The sequence below is a fragment of the Aquarana catesbeiana genome, linkage group LG02 (genome assembly GCF_042186555.1).
Source record: "Aquarana catesbeiana isolate 2022-GZ linkage group LG02, ASM4218655v1, whole genome shotgun sequence".
NCBI classification, from domain to species: domain Eukaryota; kingdom Metazoa; phylum Chordata; class Amphibia; order Anura; family Ranidae; genus Aquarana; species Aquarana catesbeiana.
Window position 1 is genome coordinate 7,089,251 of NC_133325.1, and position 14,589 is coordinate 7,103,839.

The 14,589-nt window shown below is 45.1% G+C and overlaps 2 protein-coding genes and 1 pseudogene across 2 annotated transcripts in view; 1 reads left to right on the plus strand and 2 right to left on the minus strand.

Annotated features, from left to right (window-relative positions):
• The window catches only part of LOC141126579 (uncharacterized), a 927,381-nt gene that overhangs the window by 631,228 nt on the left and 281,564 nt on the right, over positions 1 to 14,589 (minus strand). The window lies entirely within an intron of this gene.
• LOC141126578 (uncharacterized) overlaps positions 1 to 14,589 on the plus strand; it is a 1,610,887-nt pseudogene that overhangs the window by 310,701 nt on the left and 1,285,597 nt on the right.
• LOC141126603 (olfactory receptor 52A1-like) lies at positions 8,606 to 9,583 on the minus strand. Its single transcript, XM_073612525.1, has one exon. The coding sequence runs from the start codon at positions 9,581 to 9,583 to the stop codon at positions 8,606 to 8,608; it is 978 nt and encodes a 325-aa protein (XP_073468626.1).

The following is a 14,589-nucleotide window of genomic DNA, read 5'->3' on the forward strand; positions in this document are numbered from 1 at the left end:
GGGGGCAGCATTGAAGGACCCGGCCTTGGGGCGGCAAAGGGAGTAAATCCGGGCCTGCCCACCCTAACCTGTAAGTCAGGCTCTCAAAAAAAGAAAAAAGAAAAAAAAAACACGAGAAGAAACCAAAAAACAAGGTGAAGGAAGTGAAGTATAATCCTGGGATTTGATATTTATAAATTTCTTCTTCTTCAAAAAAGAAGGAATCTAAAAATGAAACCTCCTACACCTATATACAGTAACATACTATATGTAGTGCATATAATATAGTGAATAGGGATGAGTCGAACACCTCCCTGTTCGGTTCGCACCAGAACCTACGAACGGACCGAAAGTTTACGCAAACTTTAGAACCCTATTAAAGTCTATGGGACTCAAACGTTCGAAATCAAAAGTGCTAATTTTAAAGACTAATATGCAAGTTGTCTATAGTATGCCTGTAAAGTGGTGCGTGTTTCCCGTGCTTAGAACAGTCCCTGCACAAAATTGGGTTTTGTATAGATATTAAGGGGAACCCCGCACCTAAATTAAAAAAGGAAAGGCGTGGGGCCCCCAGGCCCTATATACTCTGAACAGCAGTATACAGGCGGTGCAAACAAGACAGGGACTGTAGGTTTGTTAAGTAGAATCTGTTTGTAATTTTGAACTGGTACATTTTTAAAGTGTAGCTCCAGCCAAAAAATCTATTTTAAGCTTTTTGGAAAACATAGGGAAGGGTTATCACCCCTGTGACATTTGTTTTGCTGTCTGTGCTCCTCTTCAGAAGATTTCACCTCACTTTCTGTCCCAATGACAAATGTTTTTTTAAAATTTTGTTGGTTTTAGTGAAACAAGGATTGGTAATAAAGCATCAGTGGAAAGGAGAAAAGTTTTTCCCATATTAACTCTTACAGGAGAGAATTTCCCTTCCTAGGGATAGATTTCATCTCACTTCCTGTTGTCTCCTTCCATTTGCAAGTTGGATGTTTGAAAGTAGGGGCCTGCCCTATATACTCTGCAGAAATTGGGGCCTTAGGTGTTGGTGTTGCCACAACACTGTAAGCCCTCACAGGGCCCTGCTGTGAAATATTAGATCAAGAATTGTAATTACATGCCATTGTTGAACAGTGGTAGAAAAATTGGGCCTTTGGTGATGGTGGTGGTGCTGGTGCCACAACACTGTAAGTCCTCACAGTTACTCTTGGCGGCGCAGGAATGGGCCCTGCTGTGAAATATTAGATCAAGAATTGTAATTACATCTCCCTGTTGATCAGGGGCAGAAAAATTGGACATTAGGCACTGGTGCCACAACACTGCAACATCACAGAAGCTATAGTTGGAGCGCAGGAGTGAGCCCTGCTGCAAAGTATTGCATCAAAAATCGTAATTATAGGCCCCTGTTAAACAGGAGCTGAACATTTGGGCCTTGGGCACTGGTGCCGGTGCCACAACACTGCAACCCCTAACAGATGCTATAGTTGGAGCGCAGGAATGAGCCCTGCTGCAAAGTATTGCATCAAAAATTATAATTACACGCCCCTGTTAAACAGGGGCTGAAAAATTGGGCCTTGGCCACTGGTGGCGGTGCCCAGAACCAAAAATGTTCTTACAAGCTATCAGCATGAAAACTGAGGAGGAAGAGTATTGTGACTCAGCATAACAGGATAGTCACTCAGCATCAGCATAGGCAGTCTTGAAGGGATCTCACATTAAAAAAAAATCAATCAGTTACATCAGCATCAGGTGCTTGGTAGCTGGTGATCCAAGACTGATTCATTTTTATGAAGGTCATCCGATCGACCGATTCGGTGGACAGGCGCACCCTGTGATCGGCTACAAAGCCTCCAGCAGAACTGAATGTGCGTTCCAAAAGAACGCTGGATGCAGGGCAGGCCAGTAGCTCAATTGCATACTGTGCAAGCTCTGGCCAGTGATCCATCCTCAAGACCCAGTAACCCAGAGGATTTTCGGTGGGAAAGATGTCCAAGTCTGATCTTGCCCCTAGGTAATCCTGCACCATGTGAATCAGACGCTGGAGATGGTTGCTGGAACCGATCATACCTTGGGGCTGCGGACCAAAAAATTGTCTGAACGCATCGGTCAGACGGCAACCTTCTCCACCGCTCCTTCTGTGACTGACCGAAGCCTCAGCAACACGTTGTCCAGTAGAACCAATAAATTGTAACCTCCCAGGCTCTGGAAAAGCGTTGCACAGACCTTTCTGCAAGGCCTCCCGAACATGTTTCATCCTCTGCTCCCTCTGCGACCCTTGTAACGTGGATCAAGGAGGGTTGCCATCCCTCCCCTTGATACTATAATACGGGGATCCCTCCGCAGGCTTTGCAGGATCAGGGATCAGCGTAGGTTTGCTGAGGAATTCGGTCCAGAGTCCTCTGGGTCACTAAGGACGACATGATCCACAGCCACCTCCTCCCAGCCACGTACAAGTCCATGGGTTTCTTCGGACTGTAAATGATCCCTTGAAGACTGCTTCTGATGCTGAGTGTCAGGCTCCACCTCCATGCTGACACAATCCTCCTCCTCCTCTTCCTGTGTGATCGGCGGGCACACAGGAACACTGTCTGGATAAAGGGGGCCTTGAGAGGTAAAGAAGTCCTCCTCATCCTCCCTCTGTTCTGCCTCAAGTGCCCTGTCCATTATTTCACACAGCGTGTGCTCCAACAGGTGGACAAGAGGGACAGTGTCACTGATGCATGCACTGTCACTGCTGACCATCCTCGTGGCCTCCTCAAATGGTGACAGGACAGTGCATGCATCCCTGATCATGGCCCACTGGCATGGGGAAAAAAAGCCAAGGTCCCCTGACCCTGTCCTGGTGCCATAGTCGCATAGGTACTCATTCATGGCCCTCTGCTGCGTGTGCAGCCGCTGCAGCATGGCCAACGTTGTGTTCCACCTGGTGGGCATGATACAGATTAGGCGGTTCTTGGGCAGGTTTAATTCCTTTTGGAGGTCAGCCAGCCGAGCACTGGCATTATATGACCTGCGGAAATGCACACAGACTTTCCTGGCCTCCCTCAGGACATCCTGTAAGCCCGGGTACCTGCCCAAGAACTGCTGCACCACGAAGTTAAGGACGTGAGCCAAACAGGGCACATGGGTCAGTTGTCCCTGTCCTAGGGCGGAGAGGAGGTTGGTGCCATTGTCCCAAACCACCATACATGGCTTAAGCTGGCGTAGCGTCAACCACCTCTGAACCTGCCCCTGCAGAGCTGACAGAATCTCTGCCCCAGTGTAGCTCCTGTCCCCACCGCCGCCGCAACACACTACGCAAGGCCGCCCTGGCTTTGGCCAAATACGGCTCTCTGTACAGACGGCGCTGTGATTGGCCAAGCATGTGAAGAATACTTTGAAATGTAATAAAAAACTTGATATTGTAGAAAAAGCTTTCAATAATGATGACTGATTGTGAGACGAATTTCCTTAATTATGTCTGAGTCAGCTTAAATCAAACTGTGTGTTTTATTGTACACACAAAAACTTGGAAAATACTTACAAAAATAGTACATTCATATTTATAATTAGTGTTGCTTCATATAGGATCAAAAAGATTCAAGTATAGTTCATTTGTTTCAAGAATAGAATAGAAAATATAGTTCATTGAATTTGCATCAGGCCATGTGTTCAAAGATGGCTGATTAACCTCATGTGTGCTGAAGAAAAGTCTGTGTGCTGAAGAAGGAGCTGTGTGTAGCTTGAAGGCAGGAAGTAGAAATAGGCTGAACAGCTTTCAGCTCTCCCTTACATCAGAAACTGGAACCTTTGAATTTGCGCTCAAAAACAAAACCCTCCCATAATCACTCCCAATATTACCTCCCCCTTTTACAAGGGTGGGGGCAAAAGAGTAGGTAATATGAACAGCATCTCTAATTAAATACAGACACATGAAGAGTGGAATTCCTTCTACACAGGATGTAAGTGAAATACACAGGAAATGGATGAGAGGCAGCCAGTCTACAGAAAACACACAATTTCTATGTCAAGATATCAGTCACATAGGAATACCTCAAAAACATATATATATATATTATTTACAATATCCATCAAAATCCTGACAGTTTCTAGATATTTGTGATCCCAGTTCATAAGTCATCATCTGGATGTTATTTAACTCAAAGTCTGCCATTCATACAATTATAGGGAAAGCCAATTAAAATTTAAATATTAAGAATATAACAGCATGCGGGTCATAGTGCATGTTGGCCAATCATCAGCCAGCAATGTACTGCGATGCCGCAGTGAATTATGGGCGGTGACGCGCCACTCGAATTTGGTGCCAACGGCCCATAACGTTCATGGGTTCGACTCGAACTCGAAGCTCATCCCTACTCCCAAACCCAACTGAAGTCTATGGGAGCCGATTCTTTTTTTTTTTTTTCTGGCCTTTTTCAAGTCCATATTGCAACTGGCTAAGCCACATAGCATCATTGGTTACTTGGGTGCAGCCGGCCACCTGCATCCCAGCAACCAATGACAATGTGCATCTGCCTTCATCCTTAGCAACCAATGATGCCTGAGTGTCAGCATCCTAGCAACCAACAGGTGGGAAGTTCTCATTTAATGGCAGCAGTAATTCTGCCACTAAATGAATGACTTCTGTTTGCAGGAGCTGGAGGGTTGGCAGGCGGGCAAACTGGCCAAATCTGGCCATTTAATTTGTCTGTTTGGGGAACTGCAAGACGTTTGGGTTCTAGTCAATTTCATGGTTGACCTTGATAGGGAAAGTCCAGAACTTAAGGACTTTCAATAACGTTGACTGCTGAAGCCAAATTGAATTTGATGTATTTAATATACAAGCATGTAGCTAACCACATGGAGAACAAACTGTGTACATGGCATACATTCAATATGATTGTTCTGACTGAAGCTGGGACCTAACTAGCTTTTATACTCTATACATAGCTGTGGGCTACCTTGTAAGTCTCTTTGAAGTCCTGATTAAATTGTTGGTCATTTACAATGCTAAACAGATGGTCAATTCACATATAGATGTCACTTCCCAATCTCTGTGGGAAATCAGAGATAAACCTTTCCACAGCTGAAGGTGTGAATGGCATTTGACCACAACCAAAAACAGCAGTTATATTATATAACTAAACATTTGTAAAAAGTACCTCTGCTTAATCAGAATACATGTTTTGATAATCATAACTAAATGTTTGATAAATAGTTATTCCATTTACCCTATCAATAAAAAGTTTTGGACTTTCCCTATCAACCTGAACCAAGAGATCCTCCAGGTCAGAAGACTTACATGTGGTGTATTTCATGTGTGGTGATGATATAAATATCCTGACCTCAACTCGTGGTGTGCGTGATGGGAATCAGAGGCTTCAAGCCCACATGTACTACCAGCACCCAACCGTCCAGATCATCTTTTATAACTCTATGGACAGTTTCTTTACAAGGGCCCTACAGTGTAAAATGTATTTACTGTGTGTGTATATATATATATATATATATATATATATATATATATATATATATATATACACAGTGGGGACGGAAAGAATTCAGGCCCCCTTACATTTTTCACTCTTTGTTATATTGAAGCCATTTGCTAAAATCATTTAAGTTCATTTTTTTCCTCATTAATGTACACACAGCCCCCCATATTGTACACATAGCACCCCATATTGTACACACAGCCCCCCATATTGTACACACAGCACCCCATATTGTACACACAGCACTCCATATTGTACACACAGCACCCCATATTGTACACACAGCCCCCCATATTGTACACACAGCACCCCATATTGACAGAAAAACACAGAATTGTTGACATTTTTGCAGTTTTATTAAAAAAAGAAAAACTGAAATATCACATGGTCCTAAGTACTCAGACCCTTTGCTCAGTATTTAGTAGAAGCCCCTTTTGATGAGTCTTTTTGGGAAAGATCCAACAAGTTTTTCACACCTGGGTTTGGGGATCCTCTGCCATTCCTCCTTGCAGATCCTCTCCAGTTCTGTCAGGTTGGATGGTAAATGTTGGTGGACGGCCATTTTTAGGTCTCTCCAGAGATGCTCAATTGGGTTTAAGTCAGGGCTCTGGCTGGGCCATTCAAGAACAGTCACAGAGTTGTTGTGAAGCCACTCCTTCGTTAGCTATGTTCTTAGGGTCATTGTCTTGTTGGAAGGTAAACCTTCGGCCCAGTCTGAGGTCCTGAGCACTCTGGAGAAGGTTTTCGTCCAGGATATCCCTGTACTTGGCCGCATTCATCTTTCCCTCAATTGCAACCATTCGTCCTGTCCCTGCAGCTGAAAAACACCCCCACAGCTTGATGCTTCAACCACCATGCTTCACTGTTGGGACTGTATTGGACAGGTGATGAGCAGTGCCTGGTTTTCTCCACACATACCGCTTAGAATTAAGGCCAAAAAGTTCTATCTCGGTCTCATCAGATCAGAGAATCTTATTTCTCACCATCTTGGAGTCCTTCAGGTGTTTTTTAGCAAACTCCATGCGGGCTTTCATGTGTCTTGCACTGAGGAGAGGCTTCCGTCGGGCCACTCTGCCATAAAGCCCCAACTGGTGGAGGGCTGCAGTGATGGTTGACTTTCTACAACTTTCTCCCATCTCCCGACTGCATCTCTGGAGCTCAGCCACAGTGATCTTTGGGTTCTACTTTATCTCTCTCACCAAGGCTCTTCTCCCCCGATAGCTCAGTTTGGCCGGACGGCCAGCTTTAGGAAGGGTTCTGGTGGTCCCAAACGTCTTCCATTTAAGGATTATGGAGGCCACTGTGCTCTTAGGAACCTTAAGTGCAGCAGAAATTTTTTTGTAACCTTGGTCAGATCTGTGCCTTGCCACAATTCTGTCTCTGAGCTCTTCAGGCAGTTCCTTTGACCTCATGATTCTCATTTGCTCTGACATGCACTGTGAGCTGTAAGGTCTTATATAGACAGGTGTGTGGCTTTCCTAATCAAGTCCAATCAGTAGAATCAAACACAGCTGGACTCAAATGAAGGTGTAGAACCATCTCAAGGATGACCAGAAGAAATGGACAGCACCTGAGTTATATATATGAGTGTCACAGCAAAGGGTCTGAATACTTAGGACCATGTGATATTTCAGTTTTTATTTTTTAATAAAACTTCAAAAATGTCAACAATGCTGTGTTTTTCTGTCAATATGGGGTGCTGTATAAAAATGAACTTAAATGATTTTAGCAAATGTCTGCAATATAACAAAGAGTGAAAAATTTAAGGGGGTCTGAATACTTTCCGTCCCCACTGTATATATATATATATATATATATATATATATATATATACAGTAGGTCTCTCCAGAGATGCTCAATTGGGTTTAAGTCAGGGCTCTGGCTGGACCATTCAAGAACAGTCACTGAGTTGTTGTGAAGCCACTCCTTCGTTATTTTAGCTGTGTGCTTAGGGTCATTGTCTTGTTGGAAGGTAAACCTTCAGCCCAGTCTGAGGTCCTGAGCACTCTGGAGAAGGTTTTTGTCCAGGATATCCCTGTACTTGGCCGCATTCATCTTTCCCTTGATTGCATTCAGTCGTCCTGTCCCTGCAGCTAAAAAACACCCCCACAGCATGATGCTGCCACCTCCATGCTTCACTGTTGGGACTGTATTAGACAGGTGATGAGCAGTGCCTGGTTTTCTCCACACATACCGCTTAGAATTAAGGCCAAAAAGTTCTATCTTGGTCTCATCAAATCAAAGAATCTTATTTCTCACCATCTTGGAGTCCTTCAGGTGTTTTTTAGCAAACTCCATGCAGGCTTTCATGTGTCTTGCACTGAGGAGAGGCTTCCACGGACCACTCTGCCATAAAGCCCCGACTGGTAGAGGGCTGCAGTGATGGTTGACTTTCTACAACTTTCTCCCATCTCCCGGCTGCATCTCTGGAGCTCAGCCACAGTGATCTTTGGGTTCTTCTTTACCTCTCTCACCAAGGCTCTTCTCCCCTCGATAGCTCAGTTTGGCCGGACGGCCAACTCTAGGAATGGTTCTGGTCGTCCCAAACTTCTTCCATTTAAGGATTATGGAAGCCACTGGGCTCTTAGGAACCTTAAGTGCAGCAGAAATTTTTTCGTTACCTTGACCAGATCTGTGCCTTGCCACAATTCTGTCTCTGAGCTCTTCAGTCAGTTCCTTTGATCTCATGATTCTTTGGTGTTAGTGACATCCTATTACTGGGATCTGGCTGGTCCACCTGTCCATCATTCACTCACACATTTCATCTTCAGTATAATGCAGTTTATATTTACAATAATTGCTTTGATCACTACTACGTATGTGATGAGGGAGTTGGACACCTTATTATAGTGGTGTCAATGATGCTGCCTACTTCCCTGCCTGTGCCTACAGTGGGCAAAAGGAGACCTTTAGCATGGCACACAGAATGTGCCAGGTAGCTAAATACAGATGGTAGTGGTGGGCAGGATCCAGACACAGTGAAGTACCTACTGACCTACCTACCTACCTACCTACCTAGCTACCGACCTACCACCTGTCAGTCATAAATGTTTTGCCTGCCCACCACCTAGTAAATGTTTGTATTTAAAATTTTCCAGTTACCATTTATTGGGTGAAATGGGAACCAGCAGGACAAACATACATTAGTTCTACAGATTCAGTCACTTTACATGAGGGCTTTGACATTTATGCAAAGCTTTCCAGACTTTCTCCCGAATCAGTTTTGTCTTCACTCCATAAATAATTGGATTTAGCATGGGTGGGACTAGAAGGTACATATCTGCTAGAATTATGTGAACATAAGGTGGAAACCTTTTACCACCATATCGGTGGGACAGGCAAGTGAAGAAGGCCAGACCATGAAAACTTAGAAAAACACACATATGAGGTATACAGGTGTTAAAGGTTTTCAGCCGGGCGTCTTTGGATGGAAGACTGAAGACGGCGTGGAAGATGGCGCAGTAGGATACCAGGATAAACAGCAGGTCTACTCCTAGGATCACGAATGCCGCAGCCAATCCCAAGGCACTGTTTATTCTGATGTCGGCAGCAGCAATTTTCACAATCGTCATGTGCTCACAGTATGAATGGGGCAAGATGTTGGTTCTAAATGCTGGAAATCTCCGTATCAAAATTATGCAGGGAGAAAACAAAGTGACTGCTCTGAGCAGTAAGAAGATGACCAGTTTAACGATGATGGTATTGGTCATTATAGACCCATACCTGAGCGGCTGACAGATGGCGATATAACGGTCAAAGGACATACCAAACAAAAGTCCTGACTCAAAGCTGGTCAAAGAATAGAGGAAGAACATCTGGAGGAGACATGATTCAAAATGTATGTATCTCTTCTGAAACCAGAAGATTAACAGCATTTGTGGGGCAATGCTTGTGGCCAGAAGAGCATCATTGGAGGCTAACATAGAAAGGAAAATAAACATAGGCTTGTGGAGGCCAGAAGAAGTTGAGATGACAGTCACAAGCATCATGTTTCCAAGCAATGTCAGGACATAACATAAGCAAACAATGGCACCCACCCACTTATAAGCTCCTTCTAGTCCGGGAATCCCAACCAGGATGAATGAGGTGGGATAGAATGTGCCATTGACTTTGTTGCTTTGGATTCCTCTGCTGATCATCTTCTACACCGAAGGCCACAGATCTCTATGGAGGATTAGTATACTGGAGGGTTTTGTCACCTAATAGGATGGAAGCTCTAGAATTACAAATGGAATATGGATAGAACTGGAAAAATATGATCCTGTTCTTCCCTTCTCTGAGCTCTTCTGCTGCAGGAACCACAAAAAATGTCCAGAATGTCCACATATGGGGGAACACATGACACGCCCCTCTCCCTCACAATAGACCTCCCAACATTCTGAAATGACAAAAGGGGACATCATTCATTATATAGGCAAAGGAAGAACCCCCACCACACCCCCAGATACAGGGTTTGTGATTATTATTCAATATGCAAAAAAATGATTATGCCCACGTGTGCTTTTCTAGCCATTACGGTTCCACTCTACTGGCTGTAGAAAATTACAAATCCAATACTATAGAGGTTGGATGGAAAGTTTAGTAAAGTGTAACATTTTTGAATTTGAAATAGCAGATTTTATCAGACCAAAAGGGAACAACTAAGCATCAAAGAGGGACAACTGAGGAGAAAGAGGAACAACTGAGGAGAAAAGAGGGACAACTGAGGAGAAAGAGGAACAACTGAGGAGAAAGAGGGACAACTGAGGAGAAAAGAAGGACAAATGAGGAGAAAGAGGAACAACTGAGGAGAAAGAGGGACAACTGAAGACAAAAGAGGGACAACTGAGGAGAATGAGGGACAGAGGGATTAGATTCCAAAAGGAGGGACAGTTGGATCCACCACCAACTTGAGTTCAAGTCAAGTGGCAGCCAGGCTGGGGACTAAAATAAATGTGTTACTCTGGTCCTGCAGAGGGAGGCTGGGAAGACCAAACCCAACCATCCTCATAGAGGCGTAACTAGAACCTTCAGGGCCCTGGTGCAAGAAACCATGAATGGGCCACCCTGACCCCATCCCAGGAGGCCATTGCCAATGATCCTGGGGCCCTTTCCACTTTTCTGGGGCCCTTCACTCCCATCACAGGGCCATTTATCATGGTACCGCAGCAGAATCCTTTCACATGTTCTTCAGCGGGTGCCCTTTCCAAAAATATTTTCAGGGATACCTCTTTTTCTATGTGTTCAGCCAGCCATTGTAGGCAGAGAATGTATCTTAGTTAGGGGTGGAGCATTTAAAATGGGAATGGTTCTACAAGAACTACCTAATCCCATACCCCTTTACACATCTCTACACCCCGGAATGCCTTCGTCCACCTCAGCACTCCTCTATACTCCCAGCACACTTCTGTACCCCTTTGTACATCGCTGCACCTCCTGCACACACCTCTGCATCTTCCAGCATCCTCCATACCCCCCAGCATATCTCTGCACCCCCCACACACCTCTGCACCTTCCAGCATCCTCCATTCCCCCAAAACATCTCTGCATCCCCAGCACATCTCTGCACCCCCCACACACCTCTGCACCTTCCAGCATCCTCCATACCCCCCAGCATATCTCTGCACCCCCTACACACCTCTGCACCTTCCAGCATCCTCCATTCCCCCAGAACATCTCTACATCCCCAGCACATCTCTGCACCCCCACACACCTCTGCACCTTCCAGCATCCTCCATACCCCCCCAGCACATCTCTGCACCCCCCACACACCTCTGCACCTTTCAGCATCTTCCATACCCCCCAGCACATCTCTGCACCCCCCACACACCTCTGCACCTTCCAGCATCCTCCATACTCCCCAGCACATCTCTGCACCCCCCCCACACACCTCTGCACCTTCCAGCATCCTCCATACCCCCAGCACATCTCTGCACCCCCCACACACCTCTGCACCTTCCAGCATCCTCCATACCCCCCAGCACATCTCTGCACCTCTAGAATGCTCTTTATCCCCCAGTATGCCTCCATACGCCCATCAAGCCTTTGTAACCCCCAGCAAACCTCTGCACCCCCCTCCGCACACAAACACAGACACCTCTGCACCTCCCAATATCCTCCATACCCCCCAGCACACCACTGTACACAACAGCAAGTGATCTTTGAACCCCTCACACTCCTGCTCTGTACCTACTTGATGTGCATCTACACCCCCCCCCCCAGCACATCTCTGTACAAACACTTTCCCAACACACACTATTTCCAATAGAGACAGGTCACCCCATAGCCACTCACCTCCACATTGATCTCTATGGTGCCCACAGCATCTCCTCCTGCACCTCTGGCTGTCAGTTCTCTATGCAGTGGTGGGGGAGGGGGAGATCAGCAGCTCTGTGGTACCCGTGGCATCTCCCTCCCGTTAGCAGGGAAGTGTTATCATAATGGGGGATTTTAATTATCCCGACATAAACTGGGTGGAGTGAACCGTGCATTCCTCTAAAGCTCGCCAGTTCCTAAATGTCTTGCAGATCAATTTTATGGGTCAGATGGTAGACGCACCAACTAGAAACAAAGCATTACTAGATCTACTGATTACCAACAATACAGACCTGATCACGGATGTGGAAATACTGGGCAATTTAGGTAACAGCGATCACAGGTAAATTAATTTCAGTAAATCACACAAATAGGAAACATAAGGGGAATACAAAGACACTGTATTTCAAAAGAGCCAACTTCCCTAAACTACGAACCTTGCTAAAAGATATAAATTGGGATAAAATCTTAGAAAACAAAGAACACAGAGGAGAGATGGGTTTGCTTTAAGAGCATATTAAATAAGGGCATTAGCCAAAGCATCCCATTGAGTAATAAATTTAAAAGAGCAAACAAAAGTCTGGATGGCTTAACTCCAATGTAAAAATGCATATAAAAGCAAAGAAGGCCTTCAAAAAATACAAGGCTGAAGGATCATAGCAAGAAATGTAAGGGAGCAATAAGGACGGCTAAGATAGAACACAAAAGACGTGGGATAGGCCTTCCTGATGTCAAAAACTACTACCATGCATGCCAGCTCACCAGAATAATAGACTGGAACATCCACAATGTAATCAAAGACTGGGTCCACCTTGAGGCTTCCTTTACCACACTCCCGCTTTACTTATTACCATGGACACTCCACAAGCACATTCCAATCGACACCCTTTTTCACCCCCTCATTGGTCCAACACTTAGAAGTTTCCTGTAAACTGTCATCACTATCATCAGCACCTGGCCCTCTCACTCCAGTTCATCTTAACCCGGACTTTCCACCTGGACTGCATAGCAACTTCTTAAAGGACTCATGGCCCCACAAAAACGCTTTAGCATACCATTTCTATTAACTAGGTAAACTCCTACACTACAACAAATTACCCTCCAACGATGACAGCCCCCCCCATTTCCCCCTGGAACTACTCTCTGCTGACTCACTACCTGAGCAAGCTTGACAGGAAATTTAAGGTCTCTAGACCCCTGTCCCCTTTTGAATCTCTATGTCTAACACATACTCCTCAACGTCACCTACTCTCGGTAACACACTCTCTCCTATTCACAAACATTTCCCCAAATACGAGCAAAGCATGCTTGACCTGGGAGGAGGAACTCTCTCTATCACTTACCCCTGAAGACTGGGAACAAATTTTCCTGACTATGGATACAAAATCCTAACACGTTGGTACCGTACCCCCCCCTGCACTGATCCACAAATACCAACTAGATCTCCTAGATACATGTTGGAGATGCAGAAACGATAAAGGATCTATCCAACACATTTTCTGGAGCTGCCCCAAAATCCAATCGTTCTGGTCCGAGATCCACCGCATCTTCACCAAGGGTACCACATACACTTGAATTCACACCAGCCCAATTCCTCCTACACTATTACCCTTCCGCAAACAATCGATACTTCAAGTCCCTTGGCATGCACATGGTAAACACAGCCAAACAATGCATACCAATCCATTGGGGAACCTCACACACCCCCTCTACCAAAGAATGGCTTTCTAGAACAGCCAAAATAGCAGAAATGGAACGACTCATCTGCATAGCCAATGACACACCCACAAAATTTTCCTCCAAATGGGCCTGTTGGACTCACTTTCTAACAACTTCAGAATACCACAACCTGATGACCCCTAATACACCGCAAGCATACACTTCAGGCGACATCCCACTCTAAAAAGCCCTGACATCACCCCCCTTCCTAACAGCCATCATAATGCACATCTAAAGCACAGAATATCCAAACTCGTGTCCCACGATCCTAACCTCCATATACCCACCCCCGTGGAGGGAGAGAGAGATGGTACCCAACCCACCCCCTCTGCCTCTTTTTTCCACCCCCCTTCCCCTCCTTACTCTCAATACCCCCCCACCACTCCATCTACCCCAAACTTTCCTTCAAACCACCCCTGAACTCTACTCAGCACTACAAGAAGCCTGATACTCTACTCAGACACACTCCTACCATAATAATCACACCCCACTCTCGTTGCTCCAGGCGGTTAAGAAAACAAGACCACTCATACCACTCCACCCACCTCTATCACTTACCTACAAGCAAGAAACCAAATAAACTCCAAACCGCCTACCAACCGTTACACACTCATCTGACTATCAATACTATACTGTACTCCATTTTCCTGTACTGTGTTCTGTTTAGGTTAACTGTTATGTTCACATCTATGTGATACTAGTTGCTTCTGTAACATACTCTACTATGTTGTAACTATTTTATTTTCAATAAAAAATTTTCATGGAAAAAAAAAAAGAACATGAAAGACACATAGCGGAGGAGAGCAAAAAAAAATCCCAAGAAATTCTTTAAGTATGTAAACAGTAAAAAAGGGAGGACAGACCATATTGGCCCCATAAAGAATGAGGAAGGACATCTGGGTACAAAGGATGGGGAGATGGCAAAGGTATTGAATTTATTCTTCTCCTCAGTCTTCACGAGTGAATCGGGGGGCTTCAGTAACCAAAACTGCAGTGTTTATCCTCAGGACACAACACAGGAAGCACCTCCATGGTTAACAGAGGACGGAATTAAAATTAGACTTGGGAAACTTAACATTAATAAATCACCGGGACCAGATGGCTTGCACCCGAGGGTACTTAGGGAACTCAG

Coding starts and splice junctions, on each gene's coding strand:
- LOC141126603 (XM_073612525.1), bottom strand. CDS start 9,583: ATGATCAGCAGAGGAATCCAAAGCAACAAAGTCAATGGCACATTCTAT.